General features: G+C 45.8%; 1 protein-coding gene across 1 annotated transcript in view; it reads left to right on the top strand.

Moving 5' to 3' along the window:
• The window catches only part of LOC146869715 (complement factor B-like), a 315575-nt gene that overhangs the window by 123846 nt on the left and 165737 nt on the right, over nucleotides 1-25992 (top strand). The window contains exons 8-9 of the mRNA XM_085613166.1: nucleotides 16320-16451; nucleotides 16834-16923. Of these exons, the coding sequence (XP_085469292.1) occupies nucleotides 16320-16451; nucleotides 16834-16923 (222 nt within the window). The remainder of the gene's footprint in view (nucleotides 1-16319; nucleotides 16452-16833; nucleotides 16924-25992) is intronic.

The following is a 25992-nucleotide window of genomic DNA, read 5'->3' as shown; positions in this document are numbered from 1 at the left end:
TCTATTCGTGCCACTTTACAGACGAGGGCGGAGAGGCAAAGCAGCCTTCAGTAAGAGCACAGACTGTGCACCACAAAGAGAATGCTCCTTGAAAGGGGCAAAAAGAGGTCCCCGGCATCCTGCTGCAAATGGGATGCAGTCACTTGCTGAACCTGCCTACAGAGCTATCTCTGTCCCCTTTGTGATGCAGATCAGATTGCCACCTATAGAGAGAAAGGAAGGCCGGTACCTACAAACATCCAGTCTGCCTTGCACTAATGCTGTGTTTCCGGGGAATGCATGAGTTTGCGATTTTACTGGGAGCACCACATTAACTGTAATAAAGCGAACTTACATGGTGTGCACCCGGCACACCCTGTTAAGGATGTGTGGCAGCATAGCCCCCCACTGTTGTTGTCTGAAGATCAAATTTTAAAGTTACTTGGTTATATCAGCCAGAACCATTTTGTTGACAACACCCTGTGGACTGATCGGTTGCGAAACAGTAAAATATCTCCGCAAGCACGCAGAAATTCCACGAACACCCGGAATTGCTTGTTCTGCCCCTACACGATGCTTCTTTCCCATTTGCGAACGCTGTTTGCATGCTCGGGGGGGGAAATATCTCGTGAACAAGCATTTTGAAAGTGCAAACAAGTGAAAAATTCCGCGAAGCCGCGGATCACGGAGTTTTTGGCAATTCTGCATTCTCCGCGGAACGCGAAATTACCCAAATTCTGCAAATTCCGCAAGCAGAACGCAATTTACCGCCCAGGCCTAACGATATGTGCTTCCAAAGAACACAACAAAAATTAGCATATAGGTGAGACTATAATAAGTGACCAGGTTAATAGTCGAGGACATCCACATATTGAAGAACATATCGGGCCCTGTTTGAAGGGCCATGGGGCAAATGGGCTACTGGGCCTCAGCCGTGGGGGCTGTGGTCATTGGCCTCTGATGTCCTGCGTCACGTCCTAGTATGGCTGTGCACACTTGTCCAAAGGATTTTGGCACAGTATGGCAATAGGGAGGAGGCGCAGTAGTTCTTTAGTGCCTCTGGGTTGTCACTGTTTTTAGGTCTCGGGACCATCCGGTCGGCAGACCGGAAGTCCGGAGATTTAATGTCATTGAGAAGAGGGGCTTGCACCCGCCCCTCTTCGCTCCTGTTCTCCATTGGCTGGCCTCTTAAATGCTGGCCAGCCACTGGAGAAGAGGTCCAGTCACTCAGTTGAAGCCCCGTCTTTTTCGGATCGGGGGGCGTGTTTTTTGCGAGAAGTCTCAGGGAGGAGACAACAGCAAAACACGCCCCCAGATCCGAAAATGAGGCTCCCTTTCTCCGAGGCATTTTCGCTGTGCCTTGGAGAAAGGCGGTGGTGTGCATTTTGCTCTGCCTTGGTTTTTGAAGGTCTCTAGAGCAATGGTGCACCGTTAGTAGGCTCAGACTCGGGCTCGGGTGTAGATGTGTTTTGTCTGGCGGGCAGCTTGTGTTGTAGGCTCGCACTTTTGGGGTTGACCTGGAGATGGGAACAGGACAGCTGGACTACTCTCGTTGGTTTCGAGGTACACAAACCTCTAGGGCGCGGATTGATCAGCATTTTCTGCGACAGGGCTGCCTCATTTCCCCACGTCCTGCAGCAGACCACTGCCAGAACCAGCTAACACACAGCTGCCAGTAACATTAAAGGAATCAAGTACGTTGGTGAGCAGAAGCAGATCCGTCAGCCACAGGACAGACACACAAGACGTGATACTGGTCCAGAGGCACTCTACAACAGAGACCCGCTGCTGCAGCCGGCGCACTGCTTACGGCGTGGCTGGCTCTGGGCGACGGGAGAAACACGGGGGAAATACAGAGGTGCTGGTGGTGTCCCTGTTGGTTGTTCGTTGGCGGGGCTGAGCCGGGTGGGCTCCGGAATGCGCAAGAAGATCTGAAGTCAAGCGGGCACCATTACTCGACCTCCAACGCTCCCTCGGATTTTGGAATGGACTCGGGAGGTTTCCCTCATCCCTTCGATGTGAGTTTTGATACCACCGTTCAGTTTAGGATAATTTGGGCCTTTTTTTTATTTATTGTTTTCGATCGAGGCTGCCATTTGTGACATAGCACAGTGCCCCTCCCCCAGCAGAGCTGTTTAGCCTTTCCGCTCCAACCTACATCCCTGTTGCTGTTACCAGGAGGTCCAGAGAGACTACATCGCCCAGCCTGCCTTGCCCGGACACGGTGTCATCCGAAAGCGCTAGGAGGCGCTATAAATCCGGCAGTGGGCTCCCGCAGCGCGGGTCCCGCTTCAATCTACATCCCTGCTGCTGTTACCGGGGGTCCAGGGGGACTACATTGCCCAGCCTGCTTTGCCCGGCCACCGTGTCACCCGAAATCCAGCACGGGTCCCGCTTCAACCTACACCCCTACTGTTGTTGCTGTTACCGGGAGGTCCAGGGGGACTACATCGCCCAGCCTGCCTTGTCCGGCCCCCACGACATCCATGTCATCCGAAAGCACCAGGAGGCGCTTTAAATTCGGCTGCGGGTCGTGCGCGGGCCCGTCTGCGCCTGTCTGAGACAGGGCAGGGCGACCCCTCTGTGACTCGCTTTTCATTTGCAGTTCCGGACCACGACCCCAAATGTACTTTTTCTCCTTGCCATGGGCAACGGAACCATATCCTCAATCATTGTAGATGTTAGTTTATCAGAGGCGCAACTAGAGCCAAATTTCGGGGGGGGGCTGAGCAAAAATTTCGGGGGGGGCTGAACTTTAAGCAATAGGCAGAGTGGAGCTGCAGGGGCTCTTAGAAGGGGTGAAACAACAGCATGGCCTCATTAACATGCAAATGGTCTTTAAAAGACCTGTGAAGTGCTCGAGCGCGGCTGTGTGTCTGCCCGGGAAGGTGTCTCATCCCGGGCTGCCACACACGACGGGGGGTGCTGAAGCCCTGCGAGTCCAATGGGTGTTGCGCGCCTGTAGTTTATGCATTCCTTTGGCTGGTGGTCAATGCTTTAAGTAGTCTTAACCCTATTGCGAGGCAAGTTCTGGTTTACAACTTACTGTCTTTGCCACTGCATTTTACTTAATTTCTTCCTTCTAACAATACAGTGTTGCCTGTCTCTAATTAACAATTCTGGAATAACCTAATGGGGAAGAGGAAAGCTCTGGATAGTGTGGGGGGGGGGGGGGGGTGCTTGTGAAGAAAGGCAAAAAAGCAAAAAAAATATCTAAACAATCGTTCTGTAAAACCCATGCTGTCATGGATTGCATTCTTAACCTCGTTGGTGATTGTGAGGAGATTTTACTTGCCCCATCCGGACCGTGCAGTTTTTCCAACGTGGCCAGTGCACCCCCCTTTCTTTAGCCACAATCTCCGAAAAAGCTACTCCGGCAATTTCTGATATGTTTAAAAAATCCTCTTCAAAGGGCCAACAAGCCTCTATTCACGAACATACTTTGCTTGAAGAGAGTAATAACTCCTCTCTGCCAAGCTCATACACTCCCTTAACATGCACCACTGAGTCTGACATTATATGTTCAAATAGATTTTTACCCCTACTGGAAATCCCCGAGGAACACAGAGTTCCAAGAGGCCAGAAGGTGAAAGTATCAGTTGTGATGATACAACTAATAGGGTTTTGTGTTCTTGTACAGCTATGTTTAGAAACCAGATAACTGATTTAAAGGCCCAGACTAAGCAACTTATGGAGGAAGTTAATGAACTAAAGGGTATGATCAACACACTCTCCATAGCACTAAAAACATGAGCTAGTAAAGATTATTCAGCCGTGGAAGCTCTGCCCCAGATTCAAGTTTGTAGAACATCTAACATCACCAAAGGAAAATCATGCAGTCCAATTATCAAAAACAAAGCCAACGGACAACTAGCAAAGTTCAACAAACAACCGACTTATGGCCCAAATATCATGCAGAATCCTGCCACCCTCGTAGAGCCAGTGAATAGATCCTACAGTTTGCCCAATGCACAAACTAGAAGAACAAGCATTTACAATGCAATGGTCTCGGCATTGGTAAAGTTAGAGCTATTGGCCTTGCTCATGACATTATTTTTGTTTATGTTTTTGTTTTTAAAACATTTAAAGAAACGGCATTGTCATGAGCAATGCCAATAGCTCTAACTTTACCAATGCCGAGACCGTTGCATTGTAAATGCTTGTTTTTTTAGCTATAGTATAATGGCTTTTTTAAATCATCAGGAAATATTCCAATCTTCAAATAGGCCATTAGGTGGCTTTGCTATGGCGAGGACTATAGCCTGCATAACGCTGGGAGGACAAGGGTCTCAGGGGAAGCCTGATTTCATTTTGGCCAACAGGTATTGAACAGATTCTTGGTTTAGAGGAGTAAACATGGCTAACTTTAGGTGGTCTTGTTTCTTTTCCTTTAACTTCTCAATCCCAATCTTAGGGCTATCTATGATGGCCTCTTCAGTTGACCTTATCTTTTCAATAAAGAACCTATTCAGACCATTGGAGAGTTCTTGAGAAATCCTGTAAGCTAACTAATTCTGTCATTTAATGAGAGGGTGCTCATGACCTTAAAGGTTTCTCTCAGGGGTTTCGGCTTCACAGACCATTTTAGAAAAGTAGGTGAATTTTACTTGTGTAAATTCTTTGTAGTTTATCAGAGAAATTAGAATTTAGTTTACATATTTCATTGTTTATGCTACAACGTTTCCGCTCCAGGTGCCTTAGGCACAGTTTAGCTTCTATTAAATCTGTAGAAAACCAAGGGGCAGGTGGCCTTCTTTTGCTTTTCCTACAGCTAATAGGAGGAGCACACTCATTTCCTATCCTATCAAGTCAGTTAATAAAAACTTGAACTAATCATCTGGGTTGTTTCTAAATGTAGATTTAGTTCCTCCGAAGGCCTCTATTATTATTCTTACCAATCTTATCCCACTTCCTGTAGGAAATTAAGTCAGCTGGCTATTATATTTTGAGGGGATAATTCCACCTGAATGGTGTGGTGATCGCAGCAAGCACAGGGTTCTATAGTGCAGTTCTCCAGTTGGACATGAAAAAACCAGAGACGGTCAAGCATGTGATCTGTATAGTGCTTAGGTTTTTTAGATGTTGCGTTAGTTTATGCAAATTGACGAGCTCCATAAATTGTTGGCCTTTTGGTTTGTATCAAGTTCATCCACCCAGTAGTTAAAATCTCCAACAATAATAAACTTAATATGATTGATCGGTAAAGAACACACCTTATTTCAGAATAATGTTGGAAAGCCACTCATATAATATAGAGTTCGGTCGACAGCAAGGAAAGTAAAAGTCATGTTACCGGACACTAAGTTGAGCAAGAAAAGATCCATATCCTCGATTGACTCAACCGTCAACTTAGTGACCACTGTGCATTGTTTTACTACTGCCGCCCATCCTCCCCAATCCTAACTAGGGGGCGATTTGTATTCACTACAAAATATCTCTCTGGTATAGCCGCCAAGAGCGACGGGGTGGAAGTGTCCATTATGGCCGGGCTGTTGATTGACTGGCGCGGACAGGCGGACATGGGCTCGCCTTTGACTCACCCCGCTCATAATCCTTCCCTGGCACATCTACAGCGCTAACCGCTGAAAAATGCAATGCCCTTCCTGTTTCCCTTGTTCTTCTTGCCTAAATCTTAAACACTGTTAAAATTCAAAGTTCACTTTGGTAAATACAAGACAAAATTTTAATGTGCAAGTAAGATAGAAAGTCAATATAAATCATTATCCTTTTCATGAATTGCGTAAAGTGCATATGTTATGTTACGTTATGTTAAAGTAGTTTTATAATGCGCACAGCTACCCAAAAAGGGTTTCCCAGTGCAGGACTGAGGGACCAAGGAAATGAGAAGTTATTGATTGAATAACCAGGTTCTTAGTAGTTTGCGGAAATTCGTGTATGATGTTTCGCTGCGAATCATTATGGGGAGAGAATTCCATAAGAGTGGGCCAAGATAGGAAAAAGAACGACCAACCATTCTTGTAAGCTTGACCCTAGGAATCACAAATTTTTCCTGAGTGGTGGACTGCAACAGGCATAAAAATGACATCTCTCAAAAATCGACTTCACAACCAACTGAACGCAACCTCTCATGGGAAAGCGCCCGCTAGGCGAGTGTGCTTTTAACCCTGTCCCTGGCATGTCTAGATTGCTAACCGTTGCAAGCAGGCACTCCACTACTTGCTTCCTTCATGCTTCTTGCCCAAATCTCAAACACAGCTCAAATTCAAAGTCCACTTTGTGGTAAAAACAAAACTAAATTGTAATGTGCAAGTAAGACAGAAGGTCGATATAACTCACTGACCTTTTCGCAGAATTACATAAAGTGAATACACATTAAGGGCCATATGTAGGTAATTTCTATTTACCGATTCCTAAATACCGATTCGGTATTTAAGAATCGGTAAATAGAATGTAGGTAAAAAAATCGGTAAATTTTACCGATTCGGTAATATTCGGTATTACTGAATTGGTATTAACCGAATCGGTAATAAGGAATACCTTCCTATTCATTCCTATGGGCCTGGAGGCCCATAGGAATGAATGGGAAGCCATTGACTATTACCGATTCGGTAAATACCGAATCGGTAATAGGGGGAGCATATTCAAGGGTGGCAGGGTGTCACATTGACACCCTGTTGCACCCCTGAATCGTGCATGTGTGCACATGTGGCGCACATACATGCCCTAAGGGCATGTATGCCTGCCACATGGCATTTCTAGAAAAGCACAAAATTGCTTTTTCAAAGGTATTCAGTATTTACCACCAACCTGTAGTTGGTGGTAAATAACGAATCCTTAAAACAAAAAAGCACTCACTTGAGTGCTCCCTACATAGGAATCAAGGATTCGGTAATTTACCGATTCGGTATTTTACCGATTCCTTAAAATACCGATTCGGTAAATTACCGAATCCTTAAACCTGCCTCCTACATTGGAAAGGGCTAAATACCGGTCGGTAACGGGAAAATTACCGATTTTCGGCCGTTACCGACCGGTATTTAGCTATCTACATATGGCCCTAAATCTCTCAATTACCCCAGTTCAATAATGATTATGCTGAATTATGTACAAACCACATGCTCCATTCTCACCACAATGCACATCTCCGTGTTCTCCCTGGGGGCAGCGGGGAAACCAACAACCCTTGTCTCTGGCTGAGACAGACTCTGTTTGAGGTCCAGAGACGAGGCGCACATGCAAACAATGTTTTCCTTCAGATCTTTTACTTTTATTAGTATTTTAGATAAAAAGCTGGCCAACACATGTTTCACGACATCAAGGTTGTTTCATCAGGGCTAATACATTGTCTTACAGGGTAAAACATAACTGGCAGAACAGACAGTGAACATAGCCAGATGCAAGAAAAGAAAAAGCAATAAGCAAATTAAACAGTAAATCATAACATTAGAAGCCCTATTAAGTCCTTCTAGGTAAACTGTAATTGCAACATACAAAAACAGAAGCTGTGTCATCATTGACAAAGACCCACACATACCAGTCAAAAGAAACCCATACAAGCTGTAGTTAACTATAACAAAATAAGTCCCCAAGAAAAAAGGTACTTATGTCCACTCGACCTTATGCAGGACATTACCTCTGACATTCTTCTATGCGAAAAGACATCATTTTCAATGTAAGGTAACACCAAGAAAGGAAAGGGAGAACAGTTATCCAGAGATGAGCTGGCATGAAAATCATTGAAACCAGTGCACAAAATCAGAAGAAACCAAGGGCCATATGTAGGTAACATAACATTTACCGATTCATAAATACCGAATTTTACCGATTCGGTATTTATGAATCGGTAAATAGTATGTAGGTAATTAATCGGTAATCATTACTGATTCGGTAAATATCGGTATTTATGAATCGGTATTTACCGATTCGGTAATAATGCATCCCTTCCCATAGATTCCTATGGGCCTGGAGGCCCATAGGAATGAATGGGAAGCCAGTTACTATTACCGATTCGGTAAATACCGAATCGGTAATAGGGGAGGCATTATCATGGGTGTCAGGGTGTCACATTGACACCCTGTTGCACCCCTGATTCGTGCATGTGTGCACATGTGGCGCACATACATGCCCTAAGGGCATGTATGTCTGCCACATGGCACTTCACAAATTGCACAAAAATGCTTTTTTAAAGGTATTCGCCATTTACCATCAACTTGTAGTTGGTGGTAAATAACGAATCCAGACACCAATAATGCACTCACTTGAGTGCCCCCTACATAGCATTTCTGGATTCGGTATTTACCGAATCGGTATTTTACCGATTTCTTAAAATTCCGATTCGGTGAATACCGAATCCAGAAATCAGCCACCTACATCTCAAGTGCCTCAATACCGGTCGGTAACGGGATATTTACCGAATTTCGGCCGTTACCGACCGGTATTGAGGTACCTACATGAGGCCCTAAGTGAAATATATGGACGGACACCCATGATAATGTTCTACCGTATAAAAGTCTAAGGAGAGTTTACCAAAGTGCACATAGCAATAGAAATAAATACAATACCCTTTGCCATTTAACATCAACATTTCAGAGATTTAACACTTCATCTCGTTGGTTGTCATTGAACAGAAACACAAAGACATAGTCGCAAGCTGAGGGCAGGAAGAGTCACAACAAGTACGGTTTATTCATCTGACTGTAAATTGTTTGTCTGCCCTTCCCGCCTTTCACCCAGTCTCATGGCAGCTCATCTCGGGATAACTGTTCCTCCTTTCCTTTCATAGTGTTACTTTACATTGAAATGACGGAGGCACTGACCTGCATACACTCTAGTGGACATAGGTACCTTTTCTCTTGGGGATTCATTTTGTTACAGTTAACTACAGCTTGAATATGGCGGTATGCAGCTGCAGCATACCTGCAAAATAGAGAATGCCAGTCTGTATTTTCATACCCTACTATAAAGGATTTTGTGGAATTGTTCTTTAATGAAAGTGACATCTCCTTATGCTGTGCCGGCCCCAAGTAAGATCTCTCTGTAGGCCTCACTATACTATTTGGTGCACTATTTGAGCCGCAGCATCCTTGCCCCCTTTGGTTCCCCTCCTGGGAAGTGGTATTCTTGGTTGCCATCATTTTCCTGCTGAGTGTAAGCAAACTTCAGGCCTTTTAATTAAAAAATACCATCCTTCGCTGAAGGGAAAGAAGGTGGGCACACTATGTCTTAATAGAGCAGGAAGATTCTACTGAGTCCACCACCAGCAAGTGCTGTGAGTCCAGTGCCAATGTGGATGAACCATTCAATAATGTAGAAGGGCAACAGGAATGGAGTATCTACAATATCTCTGAGGACTCGGACTCTGGAGATGAAGCTCTAGGAACACCACTGCAGCCGGCAACCAGGACCAAGTCAGACATCTTGCGTTTCTGTACTCGACAGAGAAAACTGGCGACACCAAAACTGCCCTTCCCAGGGTACAGCCCAGCAACACACCATTGACTGTTTCCCTGAGGATTGACCTTAAGTTAAGTATCAGCACCCTACGAAGAAACTGCCTCAAAAAAAGTCTTGACTCTGCAATTGAGGGTCAATGCCCATTCTACTCACTGAAGACATTCCACGTAGAAGAACAACTTTCACATTGGAGGAGGCTCAACATTAAGACAAGTTTGAGACTTGAAATGAGCTTGGCTTTGAGAAGACCCTCGATAATCTTCGCTGCCAAAAATAGTTTGTTGCTGAGCAAAACCTTGATGCTTAGCAACGTTTCAGATCCGAAACTAGCTCACAAATATGACCCACTTCAGGAGGTCATTCCTCTACAGAAACAACTAGACTACATGGCAACACTTGATCTCTAGAATGCCTGCTTGCACATTCCAATACATCCAGTGCATCATCAGTACTTAAGATATGTGGCAACACATTGCCCGTGCAAAGTCTTAACATTCAACAAATGACTAGCTGTAGTAGTAGCAAATCTGCATCACAAACAAATACATGTCTATCACTATCCAGTTAGTTGTTTACTACCATTGTTTACTCACCATGAGGGCCAGATTCACAAAAGTAATCTGAGACAAAATCCTAACTTTACGACTTTCGGTATCCACAAAAGGCATTTCGGAGTAGTAAAGTTAGGATTTTGTCTTAAGTATGTCTTAAGTTTTGGTTTTAAGACACAATCATAACTTAGGTTAAACTTAAGTTAGGATTTTGTCTCAGATTACTTTTTTAAATCGGTCCCTGAGTGTCAAACCAACACACAACAAACAGTTTGACTTCTCTAATAATTAGGCTTCACAAACAATATAAAACATTATACCGTGCGCGAGATTCAAAATTTGCTTGACACTACTTTCAATTTGTGTTGGGCATGCACTTCTATAACAAAGTGAGTCATGAACTTTCAGAGATGGCTTCCTCTTTACTAGACATCTACTACTCTGATAGTGGGGATTAACCTGTAAGGAAGGATGGTGTCATGCATTGCGTTGGTCCCCATTGCACAACTACACATGTCTATTGCAGGAATATCTAACCAAACGGTAGTCCCAAGAGGAACAGGATTGGGAGGATCTAGTGTTAGTAGAGCTTAAAATGTAAAAGTATTTTTTGCAGGGTTGGAAGCACCCATGCCTGGCAACAAAGTTTTGGAGAGCTTTCACCACCTTGGCAATGGCATTTTCAACCAGGATGCGTATCAAGCCAGTCTTAATTTGAACAGACAATTTGACCATCATGTGCTACATTTAAAATCAGGGAAGAACACACTTGTCACGGTAGTGACGAAACGCATGTTGGCGTTTTTTCATGTTCTCCACAACAAGGACTGGACTACTATTCACATCATGCAGACAATTGTCAACTGCCAAAACTTCTCCTCTAGGTTTCTAAATATCCAGTCTTTCAGAATGCATTATTTGATCGACTGGTCCGGGGCATTTGCATTTCCAAAGATCTCTTATGCCGTGTGCAAAAAAATGCAAGCACCAATGACACTCATTATCATGGTTCAAACATGGGCACATGAACCAGGGAGCTCCCTTTTCTAGGCAAAGGACATGCATCCACATCAAAGACTTCCATTACGTCCAGATTGGCTCAGTCTGCATCAATGCCAAATGCTCCATCTCAATCCCAAATCCTTCAATCCAATAATTTGGCACCTGAGGCCTTAGAATGAGAGGATCCCACATCTTAAAGGAAGCTATGCAAAGCATTTCAAAAGAGTATGGGCTTGTCAGGTAGTTAACTCCTCAAAACATCAACCCTCTAATAGTTCAGTATTTTACTTTCCACTTTTTGCCCTAGTAAGAGGCCGGGTTGTTATACACATCTATATGTTTTCACCTAGCTGCACATGCAGCATATCTTCAAAATAAAGAACACCAGTCTGTTGTTCATACCTGTTGGACTTGGCCCTTTTTGCAGGGTCATCCCTGAACTTTTTGCCTTCCTCCTATATTTTGTCTGACCTGTTGTTGGCTATTTTTTTACTCTGGGCACTTTACCACTGCTGATCAGTGCTAAAGTGCATATTCTCTCCCTATTATAAATTGATGTATGGATTAGTGATTCCATGATTGGGTATATTTGATTCACTGTCAGACCCTAGTACAATGCACAAGAGGTGCCCGGGACTTGTGAGTCAAATGCTGCTGGTGGGCTTGCAGGACTGGTTGTGCCACACCCAGAAGCAGCCTGTAAACGTGTGTCTCAGGTCTGCCATCGCAGAGCCTGTGTGCAGTCTCGCACTGCCATGTCGACTGGGTAAGTGCACCCACTTGTCAGTCCCTAAACCATCCCTTTGCTTCATATCAGTCACCCCTATGGTAGGCCCAAGGGCAGGGTGCATTGTAAGTATGAGGTAGGACAAGCCCTGATGTGTGTGGCATGTCCTAATAGTGAATTACAGTCATTTTCATTTTTCACTATTGCAAGGCTACCTGTTCTCCATAGGCCAGAATGGGCAGTTTGGTTATTACATCTTATAATCCTAAACTGACTCAGGGAACATGGTAGAAATTTGAGTTTAGTATGGCTGAACTCAGAATGATAAAATACATCTTTTGGTGAAGTTGGTTTTAATATTCTGTGTTTGAAAATACCACTTTTAGAAAGTAGGTATTTTCTTGTCTAACCATCCAAACCTGCGGCTGTGTATTCCTTGTCTGGAGTTTGAGTGACAGGGGCTGGGGAATTCCAGGGGGCTGGGGAATTCCCGGAGACAGGGTGAGTCAGCACAGGGCTGAATAGAGAGATCTGCATCTAGATGGGAGGGTGGAGTTGCACCTGGGACCTGAATAGGACAGTGCCTGCCCCCCACAGTGCTGGCTCCACCCCCTGTGGTGCGTCTGATGTCTCTGCCCTGCACTGTGAAAGGAGAGAAGGAATCATGTCAACAAAGTGCTCCAAGGCTGTGCTTTCCCTCCACAATGCTGGCTCCACCTCCTGTGGGGCGTCTGATGTTTCTGCCGTGCACTGTGAAAGGAAAGAAGGAGTCATAAACAGAGTGCTCCAGAACTGGTTTGGACTGGGCAAGGGCCCCTCTGCCCTCAGAGGAAAAAGGATTTTGGGGTATAAATAGTGGGACCCTGATCTCAAGAAATTAGATCACTTTTGGGAAGACAAGAAGAAACCTCTGCTGAGGAAGGAACCCGCGAAGACTGAAGGAGAGGCTATCCCCACCTGGTTGCTGTTTTCGGGAATTGGCCTGCAGTGGTTGCCTTACTGTCTAAGAGAGGGAAGAGAACTGTGTGTGCACCCTCATCAACTTGTGCAAAGATCTTCAAGGGCTTGGAAGAGAGCTTGCCCCCTGACCGAAGTCTCAGGACCAGTAGACTTCACCAGCCTTTGTGGATTGCTGCTAGAAATGCTGTTTCAGTGGCTAAAGAGGCAGGGAGCTGTGACCGACTCTCACGACCGGCCCAGTGTACTGTAGGCACCTCATCGAACAACGTCCGCAACGAACAACGCAAGCTCTGTGCTCACCGACTCCGTCCTGACGCCGTCACAGAGACGTTGCCTGCCCCGTAACCTGTGGACACCGCGACGTGCAACACCTCGCTACACCGAATCGAACTGGTCTGACCGACACGATCACTGTTGCTGACTTCGAGTCCTGTGAACACATCGGAGTTGGGCACCGCTTGCATGCTTCGCGACGCACCGCCCGACTCGTACCGCTGTCCGGACTGATCGACGCCAGCTCCCGCAATCCGGCTCTGTCACCACACGGCAAGCTGCAAGCATCGCATCGAAGCACCGTCTCGCCCTGCAACGTACGCCTCGGACCCCCTGACTCTGTCAACGGGCCGTTGCCTGCACCGATTCGAGGGACAACGGGTCCTGCAATGCTTTCTTTTCTGCACCGCGACGAATGCCTCAAGTAAAGGTACTGTGACTGAGTCTGTCAGCACTTAAGTGGGCCCGTATCGACGTGGTCCACTGGATTTGTTAGACTCTGTGTTATTTCTTCAACGATGTAGCCGGACAGGGCTACCGACTCGCACAGAATTTTGATTTAAGCATTTTTAACAAGAACTCTTGATTTCTAATAGTATTGTGGATTATTTTTGCCGTTTATGGTCTTGTGGTAACTCTATATAAAAGATACTTATTTTTATAAAAATACAACCTGTGTGTTGTCCATTTGTAGTGTGGTCACTTGATTACTGTATGTGTTCACAAATGCTTTACACACTGCCTCTGAGATAAGCCTGTCCGCTCGTGCCAAGCTACCAAGGGGGTGAGCAGGGGTTATTTTAGGAGTGTACCCTTTACCCTGACTAGAGGAGAGGGTCCCTATTTGTCACAAGTACCTACCTGTGCCAACTAGAAACCCCCAATTCTAACAATACCTTACCATTAAGGACTTTTGTGGAACTGCGTGTTAATGAGAGTGGCATCTCTCTATGCAGTGCCAGCCTCAAGTAAAACCCCTATGTAGTCCTCACTAGACTAATTTATGGACCATTTAAGCCACCGTACTCTTTTTTTTTTTTTTTAACACGCAGTTTATTGTTTTTTTTGTACAATCACATACAACTCCATACTCAATATTCATCAGCATACTCCCTGAGGATTAATCCAAAGCCCCCCACCAACTATATAGTGCATAGTACGAGGATATGTGAGTCCTTCCAGGGCTGTGCGTCAAATCAACCAAGAAACCTTCGTAACTAAGTCCCTACACTGAAACACTATGAAAACTTTACATTCCCTCCCCCTCCCTCAGTCCCCACCAACCAACGCAGGTAGCCGTCTCCGTCCTCTCGTATCATGCAGTCCTAGGAATAGCTATGTGTTGAGTTATGCGATGTACCCCTCTTGTGCCGGGGCTATCCCCCCGTCCATGACCTGCCCTTCTCCGTCATCGTTTGACTCAGAGTCTCGTAATGTTTGTACTAGCGCCTCCCATGCAGCCGCCGCCTCTAGCGCCTTATCATCGTTCCGTCTGCGCGCCAATTGATACCGCAGCGCGCTTTCACTGGTGGCCCATTTGAGAAATTCACCCTTCCATCTTTTACTGGTGGGACCCACTGTTGCTTTCCAACGTTTCGTAATTTCTCGTTTTGCTAATAGAAGTCCCATATCTATGAACTTACTCGTAATCTTATTCTTGGGCGTGTGGGGGAACCAGTGCAGTATACTAATGGCCATATCGAACTCCAGTCGCCTCTCTGTCACCTCATTCACGGTATCCCCCACCTCCTTCCAGTAAAGACCCATCGCTGGGCAAGACCACATCATATGTTCCAATTCCACCCCTGCTCTTGTACATCTGGGACACGCTGCCTCTTTGACCTTAAAATATTTCTGGATTCTCCCAGGTGTCAAATATGCTCTGTGGAGGATATAGAAGGGCAATAGCTGAAACCTTGCGTTCCTCGTGCTCTTCCAGGCACGTCGTACTATCTGCGCCCAAGCCGTCTCAGGGATATCTTTACCTAGATCAGTTTCCCATTTGCCCTTCAACACAGCCAGGGGCGGCAGGTTTTCAAGAAGCATTCTAGAATATAAGCACGTGACCTCCTTGAAGGTCCCTGCCGTCATCATGGTGTACTGGCAGGCCATCGACGTCTTAGGCTCCAGCAGCCCCTCTCTCCAGTGCGCCTGAATCGCTCTAGTAAGTGCTGCGTGCAACAAGAAACCCCCCCTTGGTAGCAAGCCACCGTATTCTTGCCCTCTTTCGTTTCTCTCTAGGTAAGTAGTTTTCTTGGTTGCCATCTGTTCCCTGCTGAGAACTACCAAATTTCAGGCTCTGTCACTCAGAGAGCTAGTCATATAGAGTCATATGGACAGTGTAGGTGCTAAGTAGGCATTCTTGCTATCTGCCAAAGCTGCTTTTATCTTTCTCTGTGAGTCAGTCTGTTGATATGCCAACTGCCTGCTACACCTAACGCACATTTGAACCATAAAAAGGGGACATAATGGCTTTCCTAGGTAAATCACCATTTCAAACCTGACCAAGTGTTCCACACCTAATTACCCTGAAGGAAAAAAACAGGCACAAAACTTGATTGCTCCTGTTTTTAGCACAACCGCTAAACTCCAGATGAAGAGTTCAACTGGGATTATCTTTAGGATAAGGAAGCACATTGAGTAAACTACTTTTTATGTGTCTCTTGTATGCAGATGTTCTTCATTTCATGTTGTAGTTTAAGTAGACACCACTGATTATTACCCAGCCTAACCAGAACATTTGAAAAATTTCTAACACAATGCTGTTTGAAGTAATGGTCCTCCAAGTGTAAAAGAACTCAGATATGATCATTCCCATGGGGATGTGAGGGAGAAGATACACTGGGATTTTGGGAGGTTGAGACTTTTCCAAGATCTGGTGCCTGAAATGCTGATCCTCTTCAAGATGTCTATAGTATTAAGTGTGATATCTTGCGTGCACAGAGTGTGCATATCAACAGCATTCTATAATGGACTTGAGGCGTTGAATCAGTGAAGTTCCATGTGATATTTGCATTGGAAAGACAACGGCTGAGGTGCTACGAACCATCTCACTACTCGGAGGTCACATAAGAGGGTAAGGCATAAGTGCAATCACGGTTGTGTGGAATGTGTGATCATTATCTGTCTCACCACTAGGTGGTATTATGGATTAATAGCCGGTCAAGAGCTGATTCCTAAAATATCTGATTATAATGGCCATTTGTATGCAATGTGAGGGCTTATTTATGGTAGTAAATGATGTCACAATAGGTTTTACAATCCAAACAGACATTATCAAGCAAAGGGACATTAAAGAGCCATTATTGTTGGCGCTTGTTAATGATGAAGGAGTGGCTAAGAGGTCAAGCTCTTTTCTTTTCACTGGATGCCCCTTTGAAGTACACACCTGAGTCTGTCTCTCTATTCTGCAGAACACGAAGACAAAACGGGCACGAACACTCGTCGTGCTATCGAAACTGTTTACGATATGATGATTCTGCACTCACAGCGCAACGCCGCCAAGTTCAGTGATATCCGGCATGTGATCATCCTCATGACCGACGGTAGGTCCCATCTACCGATGTATCTTAGCAGCTGTGCATCCCTACCTAGAAGGGATGGCTCCACAGGTGGCAAGTCACTTTGTGGACAAGAGAGAAGCTGGTGAGAAAGTCTGAGGTAAGAAACCAGCAGTAGGTAATTTGGTAGAAGAGACCGAGTTTGGGTTTCGTCTTTGCCTTATCTTAACATGGTAGAAAGGTCTGGTTTAAATACTGTCCAATACTGTGCTTACCCTCCTCAGGCACTAGCCTGCAGCAAGACTTTATTCGTATTGTAGTAATTGTTCTTTGGGACTTACAAATCACATGTAAGTCTAAGAATGGAATCGAGAATTGATGTCACACTGGTAGTGCCTCCATTGCATAACTTTTCCTCTCTTTTTAGGAAAATCCAACATGGGAGGAGACCCCAAAATTTCCATGTTGAGGATCCACGACTTCTTGAAAATCGATGATGAGAGAAAAGACTATCTGGGTAAGAAAAGCAGGGTTGGAGCCAAGAGGATCAAATGTCAACTGCGCCGTTGATGTGCAGGGACACCATGTTCTGTGATGTACTCAGTCATCATCATCATTAAAATCTTTATTCAGCTTGTGTCAAAACATAAAAGAACACAGTACATAAAATCCATCAATATGTAAGAAATATATCACAGCCATTAAATCAATAGAACAGAATATATACAAATAGCAGAATTTGGGGTTCCAGATACAAGGTTTAACAACGTGACACATGCATTAAAGTATCATTTCCCTACCATATTCCTTAGTCCTACTGCAGCCATTATAAACTTGTGTACCATCATACAAATATAATCAGATTGTAATAATTGCAAATGATACAGGGCTGATATAAACTTGCTAATATTCAGGGACCTAAACAATGGTATAAGATATTGTGTCCTAGGCACTGTATACAGTTGACAGAAGAAGAAAAAAATTGAGCAAAGATTGATTAGACTTCGAATCACATGGATATAGATCAAGGCCTCAATCATTATATTCATGTCTGGGGTATTGAACTGAAAGATGCGCTATATTAAATCTAAATCTTAACAGATAAAGAATTTAAAGATGCTGATAATGAAGCATTAAAAAGTTCAGATATGGCTCCATACGATCAGTTTTTACTATTAGATGATGGGCGGTCACACTCTTTTTGCTAAACACTTGACTTTTCCTTCTCCGTCCTCGCGTAGAAAAAATTCTGCTTTTAAGCTTTTTTTGGATAGGGTACTCATATCATGTGGACTATAAAAACATTCTGACCTCCCAAGCATAGTAAATAGTTCCTTGATGTATCTAAGCCACGGTACACGGTGGGCATAATCTAGTTTTATGCTCACTGTGATTATGTCAGTGATTATGTCCTAGTTCAGGAGAGGTTCCTTAGATATGGTAGACCCAATTCAGCATGGCAGGCATAAGTAGGTACACTGGTAGGAATGGATAATAGTCTCCACATTCTCACTGAACTGTAGGTGCAGAATGTTGACATACCCCCAAATTCCTGCTCCAAACTTACAAACAAAGCAGCAGCGGGCCTTGTGATGGGATCATCACATCCAGAGGCCTTTAACTGAGCTTCCCCATGAAGCCAACAATTGCTTCAATCTTTTTATCAAACTGAGACTTTCTAACCCTCATAAGGTGTGACCAGGTGCATTCGGAGTCAAAAAGGTATCCACGGGTACACAAAGGATGGGATAAATGTTTAGTGCGGTGAATGAAGTGGGATTTTGGGTTGCTCAGAGGACATTCACAAATCATAGTATGGGACTTAGCTATATTAGTCAAAAAGCCAGGGTCACTCATGAATTATAAAAATTTATTTAACAGCCTCTGGAACCCCATAGCTGTTCTTGAGATAAGTACACAGTCATCTGCATATAACAATGGAGGATTCTTCAGGGCCCCACCCTAGTTGCATCTGCTTCCACAAGCAATAAGCTGGCATCAAAATCATTAATGTACCAGAAAAAACAGAAAGGGGGCGAGTACTCACTCCTGACACACCTCTCGATTAATTCTGATTGGGGGGTATATTCTCCTTTAGTCCCATACCTAATACAACCCGTCACATCTTCATGTAATTTAGCTAACAACTGGACCAGTGGAACCTCCACCCCCATATCTAGCATTTTCCTCCAGAGTGGCCCTTTATTAACACAATCGAATGCTGAAGTCAGGTCCATAAACACTAAGTGCAGGCGGCCCGTCTTAGCCAGCATGTATTTGTTTAGGAAACTGGGTTTTTGTTTCAGTTGTCCACCCACTTTTTTCCCCCTTTTTAGCTATTGGATGATGATTTTCGACTCTGGCAGTGCACTGAGGCCTGCTAACCCCTTCACTGCTAGTCCTTTTCCCCCCTGTGCTAAGCCTTTTTTTGGCTATTTGGGGTAGTGCGCGCTTAGGCCCCTGTAACATTTTCACCACATAAGGTATCCACACCAAATTTACGTCCTTTTCTTCCAACATCATGGGGATTGTAAAGGTACCCAGGGTTTGTAGATTCCCCTGGAGGGGTCCCAGAAATTTGCCAAAATACAGCAAAATGTTTTTTTTTTTTAAAAATGGGTAAAACGGGCTGCAAATGAAAGCATCTGGGTTTTTCTCTGCAAATGGTATCAAAAAAGGGTTTGTGGGGCTGAAATCACCACCACTTTCCCAGCTTTTAGGGAATGACAGACTTTTGTCAGAAAATCAACATTTTTTACACAGTTTTGGCATTTTTCTGGGACATAGCCTATTTTTGCTATTTTGTGTGCTTTCACCCTCCTTCCAGTTAATGGTAGAAATGGATGTGAAAGCAATAATGGATCCTGGAAAGCTATACATTTTAGAAAAGTAGATACAATTCTGAATTCAGCAAGGGGTCATTTGTGTAGATCCATCAAGGTTTCTTTCTAGAAACTAACAGTTAAATATTGGAAAAATTGAATATTAGTTGAAAAAAACAGCCTTTTGTGCCAACGTTTTCACCTGTAACTTCTTCTAATTATAACAGCTCTTCAAAAGCAATATACTGTTACATCCGCTGGACATTCCTGGTTGTGGGGATATATAGGACTTGTAGGTTTGTCAAGAACCCAACGAACCCAGAGTCAAAAATTGAGCAGCAATTTGCAATGTTTTTTTATTATGGGTATATAGCAATTATTGTGGGAAAATGTATACATAGAAAAATCGGTATGAAAGACACCTATATATTTCTGAAATGGGAACAAATTATAGAGTTTAGAAACAGTAGATATTTGCACATTTTCGAAATTGGGAATACTCATACTAGCATGAGAATTATCGGTCATTTTTCAAAATGACTTCTTTTTTACACAATGTCTTTCATTTGGAAGGCAGAAATGCATCAAAAATCAATAGGTAATAACAGTTGCTTTACAAATCTGAATTACCCTAAGTCTCCCGATAAAAATGGTACCTCACTTGTGTGGGTAGGCATAGTGTCCACGACAGGAAATGGCTCAAAACCCTACGTGAACACACCACATTTTCACAATAAAAATGTACCCTTTTTTTGCGAAGTGTCTAGCTGTAGTTTTTTAACACTAGCTCTGGCGGCACCTAGGGAAACCTAGCAAACCTATACAGTTTTGAATACTAGACACCCAGGTGAATCCAGGATGAAGTGATTGACTGCCTCCCACCAGGTTCTGTTACCCAGAATCCCTTGCAAACCTAAAAAATTGTCAAAAAAACCACATTTTCCCCACATTTCTGTTGTGGAAAGTTCTGGAATCTGCGTGGATCCACAAATTTCCACCCACCCCGCGTTCCCCAAAGTCTTACGAGAAAAATGGTACCTCACTTGTGTGGGTCGGCCTAGTGCCCACGACAGGAAACGGTGCAAAACGCAACGTGGTCACACCTCAATTTCGCAGTGAAAAATGACCCTTTTTTGGCAAAGTGGCTAGCTGTAGTTTGTGAACCCTAGCTCTGCAGGCACCTAGGGAAACCTAGCAAACCTATACATTTTTGAAAACTAGACACCCAGGGGAATCCAGGATGGGGTGTCTTGACTGCCTCCCACCAGGTTCTGTTACCCAGAATCCCTTGCAAACCTAAAATATTATCCAAAAAAACACATTTTCCCCACATTTCTGTGGTGGAAAGTTCTGGAATCTGTGTGGATCCACACATTTCCCCCCACCCCGCATTCCTGAAACTCTTACGAGAAAAATGGTACCTCCCTTGTGTGGGTTGGCCTAGTGCCCGTGACAGGTAACGGTGCAAAATGCAATGTGGTCACACCTCAATTTTGCAGTAAAAAATTACCCTTTTTTGGCAAAGTGCCTAGCTGTAGTTTGTGAACCCTAGCTCTGCCAGCACCTACGGAAACCTACCAAACCCACACATTTCTGAAACTAGACACCTGGGGGCTTCCAGGGAGGTATGGCTTGTGTGGATCTCCCCAATGTTTCCTTACCCAGAATCCCCTGCAAACCTCAATGTTAGCTGAAAAAATCACTTTTTTCACACATTTTTGTGTGGAAAAATTGTGGCATCACCGGGCTCACACAAATTTCCCACCACCCAGCGTTCCCCCAGGTCTCCCGGTAAAAATGGTGCCTCACTTGTGTGGGAGGCCCAAGTACCCGCTACAGGTAAGGGCCCAAAACATTTTTTGATAGACAATGTCGATGTTTTGGGCCCTTGCCTGTGTATTTTTTTTACAAATATTTTGGTTTGCAAGGGATTCTGGGTAACAGAACCTGGTGAGAGCCAGTCAAGTCACCCCATCCTGGATTCCCCTGGGTGTCTAGTTTTTAAAAATGTACAGGTTTGCTAGGTTTCCCTATGTGCCGGCTGCGCTAGGGCCCAAAATCGACAGGTGAGCATATTGCTAAAAACAAATCCGTTCCTAGTCTGCTTTCTGCCGCCCTGGGGGGGATATCGGAGGGTGGGGTTGCCCTGATATACCCCCAAGGGGTGCAGAAACACTGTGGCATTTGTTTTCGGGGTGGGGGCATGGGCATGCACATTTTGGGCAGCCCCACTCAAATTTGCCCCAAAAAGAAACCCTGGCGTCTAGTGGGCTTTTTGCCCCCCAGGTGGGGCACATTGGGGGCTAATGCCCCCATCTGCTCCCCAGGGGGGGCAGGAAGGCTGTCATTTTTGCAGGGGAGCAGAAAGCCTACTAGACGTCAGGGATTTTTTGGGGCACATTTTAATTAGGATGGGGGCATTTTCATGCCCGTTTTTAGCAACCCCCACCCTAATAAAAATTTGCCCCAAAAAATTCCTGGCGTATAGTGGGATTTTTGCCCCCACCCCCGGGGTCAGATTGGGGGCTACTGCCCCATCTGCCCCCCAGGGGGGGCAGGAATGCTGTAATTTTTGCGGGGGAGGGGGTGGGGGTGGGGGCATGGGCATGCCTATTTTGGGCAGCCCCCACCCTGCTCCCCAGGAAGGGCAGAAAGGCAGTAATGGTGGTGGGGCGTGGGGGCATTGGCGTGCCCGTTTCAGGCAGCCCACCCTAAAAACTATTTCGCGGAAAAAAATCCCTGCCGACAAGTGGGCTTTCTGCCCCCCCCGGGGGGCAGATTGGGGGCTACTGCCCCCATATGCTCCCCAGAGGGGGCAGAAAGGCTGTAATGGTGGTGGGAGGTGGGGGAACTGTCATGCCCATTTCGGGCTGCCCCCACCCTAAAACAAAATGGTGCAAAAACAAAACCCTGGCGTTTAGTGGGCTTTCTGCCCACCCCGGGGGGGGGGGGCAGATTATGGGCTACTGCCCCATCTGGGGCAGAAAGACTAATTTTGTGGCCAGGAGGGTGGGGGCATCTGCATGCCCGTTTTGGGCAGCCCCCACCCCTAATTAATACCCCATAAGAAAATCCCTGGTGTCTAGTGGGCTTTCTACCCCCCCCAGTGGGCAGATTGGGGGCTACTGCCCCCATCTACAACCCCGGTGGGGCATAAAGGCTGTAATGGTGGTGGGGGCATTGGCATGCCCGTTTCGGGCAGCCCCCCCCCAAAATGGGGCAAAAACTAAATCCCTGGCGTTTAGTGGGCTTTCTGCCCCCTGGGAGGGGGATGATTGGGGGCCACTGCCCCAACGACTAATTTTGTGCCTTTGGGCAGCCCCCACCCCTAATGAATAGCATTACAAAATCCCTGGTGTCTAGTGGGCTTTCTACCCCCCGGGGGGGCTGATTGGGGGCTACTGCCCCATCTACCCCCCAGGGGGGCAGAAAGACTAATGGTGCCCAAAAAATGTATGGGGGGAGCAAAGGCCCTTGCCCAAGGGGCCGCTCCCCCCTCCCTTGTGCCTAGTGGGTGGATCCCTGCTTGTGGATCGCCCTCCTGGGGCGATTCCCAAGCAGGGATCCACTAGGGAGGGGTACCATTGGAAAGGAGAGAGTCTTCCCTTTCCACCGATACCTCTCCTGAGTTTCTACGTGGAGCACGTAGAAACTGAAACTGAAAGGAGCCTCTTGGCTAATTTCAGTTTCGGTTTCACTGAAATGACATCAGCGCGACGTGCACGCCGATCGTTATTTCAGGGAAACCAGGGGGGGGGGGGGGGGCATTGGGAGCTGGGGAAGCTCTTCCCCAGCTCCCGAGGCTATTTTAGCTTAAAGGGAATCCCTCTGGTGCCCGCACCAGATGGATTTCCCACGCGATGTTTCATGACGAGCTGGACTCGTCATGAGCACATGACCACTGTCATGAGCATCGTAGGGTCTAAAACAAGGTGATGTCTGATTGTTCTACAATTGGCCAAGGGTTTTAGCACCCCTGTACGTTCTTAGCAAATGGTACCCCAGGTACTGAGGGCATGTGTACTAAAGAGGGTCCCTAATATCTTATGCCACCCTAAGGGGCCCACACACAAATTCCACACAGACTGCCATTGCAGGCTGCGTGACATGACGCAAACCGTGTTTGAAAACATGACATGGCACCCTCCTGTGTGCCATGCCAAAGTCACTGCATGGACATATGTAAGTCACCCCTACAGAAGGCCTTGAAGCCCTAAGGCAGGCAGCATTATAGCACATGTGACGACATATATGCATGAGCAGATATGCCTCTGTAAGTTCCATTGCTGGATATTACAAGTATCAGTGAAGCCATCTTAAGGTATGTACTGGGCACTGGTCAAAACGAGCTTCTCAGCTAAATAATGGCTTCACTGAAACCTACGGTGTTTGGTATCAGACACCTCAAATAATGAACCCACACTGCTTCCAGTTAAGGATTTCTTAATACGAACACCCAGTGGGTGCCTTAGATGTACTCCCTAAACCTTACTAGTCCTCTAGCATGCTGGCTGACCGGTCCTGTCCAGCCTGCCACCACTGATGAGTTTCTGACCCCTTGTAGATTAGAGCCCCGCTCTCAGAAGTCGGAATCAATACCTGCTCTGGCAGGAGGTGTTTACACCTCCTCCAACATGATGACTAGTAAATTAACATGTCAAAGCAGGGAGCTTTACAGTGCCCACTGCCTTTGATATGCAAGACTGCCTTCCCCAGACCTGGAGGATGCCATCCTCTGCCGTGAAGCCATTTAGCACCAGGACAGGCGGGAAAAGTAGCTATGCAGGAGGCGCTTTGCACTGCCAGACTGGACACACCTCTAGGGTGGGCAGCCTGAAGTGACCCCAAAGATAGGAATTCCATTATCATGTACGTGGTGGAATTAGGAATTCTGGGATAGGGTGATGGTAACCTCTGAAAGGAAGCAGTCATCTAGGGGGGTGTAATGACCTCAGGGATAAGTAAACTATAGGTTTCTACTCCTCGCTCCCCTTAACGCCCCTAAAAGTGAATATTTAGGGGACCCCCTGACACCAGGAAATCACATCCGTCTGTCTGGAGAAGAGAGAAGGACAAAGAAGAGCCCCCAACGTGAGAGCTGAGGAGCAGCAACTGACTTGGTGCAAACCATATCGACCTGCCTGCTGTTTCTGACAATTTCAAAGATCTGACTCATCCACAAAGTCACCTCCAAAAAGCTGTGGAAGAGTGCCCCACAACTTCACCTGGCCAGCAACATTTCCCATGGAGCAGAAGAGCTGTGTCCTTGTATGTTTGCAGGCAATAAAAGGACCAAAATGGGAGCATCTGCCAACGCGACCCCGCCAGACCAAAGAGCACTGCACACGAGTCCCCCGTGCACAGTTGCTGTGAACTGACGATGCCCCCCAGGCACAGAGACCATTGAGAGACAAGCCCCCCCTTGGACTTCATTGGACTGTCCCTCAATGCCCCACCTACAGCCTCTCTTGCCAGACAGCAGGAACCGTGAGATCCTCAGACCGTGAAAACCCAACACCAAAGAAGCACCACTGCACCGAGCCCCACAGCCTGGGGAGAAGTGGACCAACAGTGTCAACGGGGTCCTGACACCCTCACGATCAGGGCCCACCCTTGAGTTTGGCCGGACTGGTCCTTCAGTCCCCACCTGCAGCCAATTTTGCAGTCTCCCCTGCTACTGCTAGTACCTCCCACAGCGAGACCCTGCTGGAGAAACCACCACTGCAGCTGAGCCCGAGTGCCAGTGGACCAGCGGTGTCCCTACGTGCCCAAGCATCTCAAGGACCGAGCCTCCTTGTGGGTTCACTCAGACGGTCTCCCAGCCCCTGCTTGCAGTCTCTTTGTGACAGGACCATTCCCCATTGGTTTAAATTGTGCCCAGACGCTGTATTGCACTTCTGCACTCTGATACCCCAGAGCCGCCCGAGGTGACCAATTGGTGCTGCCTTGGACCTTGACCCATACTTACCTTGAGTCCTGGAGAACAGTCCTGTAAGTCTCTGTTAAGTGCCCGAATGCAGTAAATGTTTCATTCCTATAGGATAACATTGCCGCTTTTAAAGATGCAAGTGCCAGTGTACTGATCTATACTGAAAAACTGATACCTCACCCAATGCAAGTGTAATTCTGTATACTTCCAGAACAGTGATATCTCAAAAACAATTACTTACCCAATTACGAAGTTATTTTTCTAAATTGGTGTAGATCTCCTTTTTGAGTGTGTCTCATTCATTGACTCTGTGTCTGCTACAAATGTCTAACACTTCTCAGTCGGTTTAAATAAAGCTGAAGCTCTATTTAATATTCTACAGGTGGTACATGTAGCACTGAAGAACCCTCAGCGTTACACAGATAGTATATCTGACATTGAAAGGATCTCACTGTTAAACCGTCAATCTATCTTACACTGGAGCACGCTCACTGTAACACAGGCAGTACATCTAACACTGGGGGATTCAGCGAGAGTATAAATGACACTGAAGTACTCATTGGGTCAACCTCTGTTGAACAGCCCGTACAACGGAAGCTCTTTCGAGTCTCTTACAGTTGGTATATCCTACACTGAAGTTCTTACACTGTCACACACATTATATCTAACACAGGAGCACACTCACTGTTACACAGTTAGTACATAAAACAGAGGAGTGCCCTCGCTGTTGTACAGTTAATATATCTGACACTGGAGCTCCCTCCCTGAGAACATTCAGTATTTTTAACACTGGTGTGCTCTCACTGTTGCGCAGTCCTTTTATCTAACACTGTCA

This window comes from Triturus cristatus, chromosome 1_1, assembly GCF_964204655.1.
Source record: "Triturus cristatus chromosome 1_1, aTriCri1.1, whole genome shotgun sequence".
In the NCBI taxonomy this organism is placed as follows: domain Eukaryota; kingdom Metazoa; phylum Chordata; class Amphibia; order Caudata; family Salamandridae; genus Triturus; species Triturus cristatus.
This window is presented reverse-complemented; position numbering and strand designations above follow the sequence as displayed.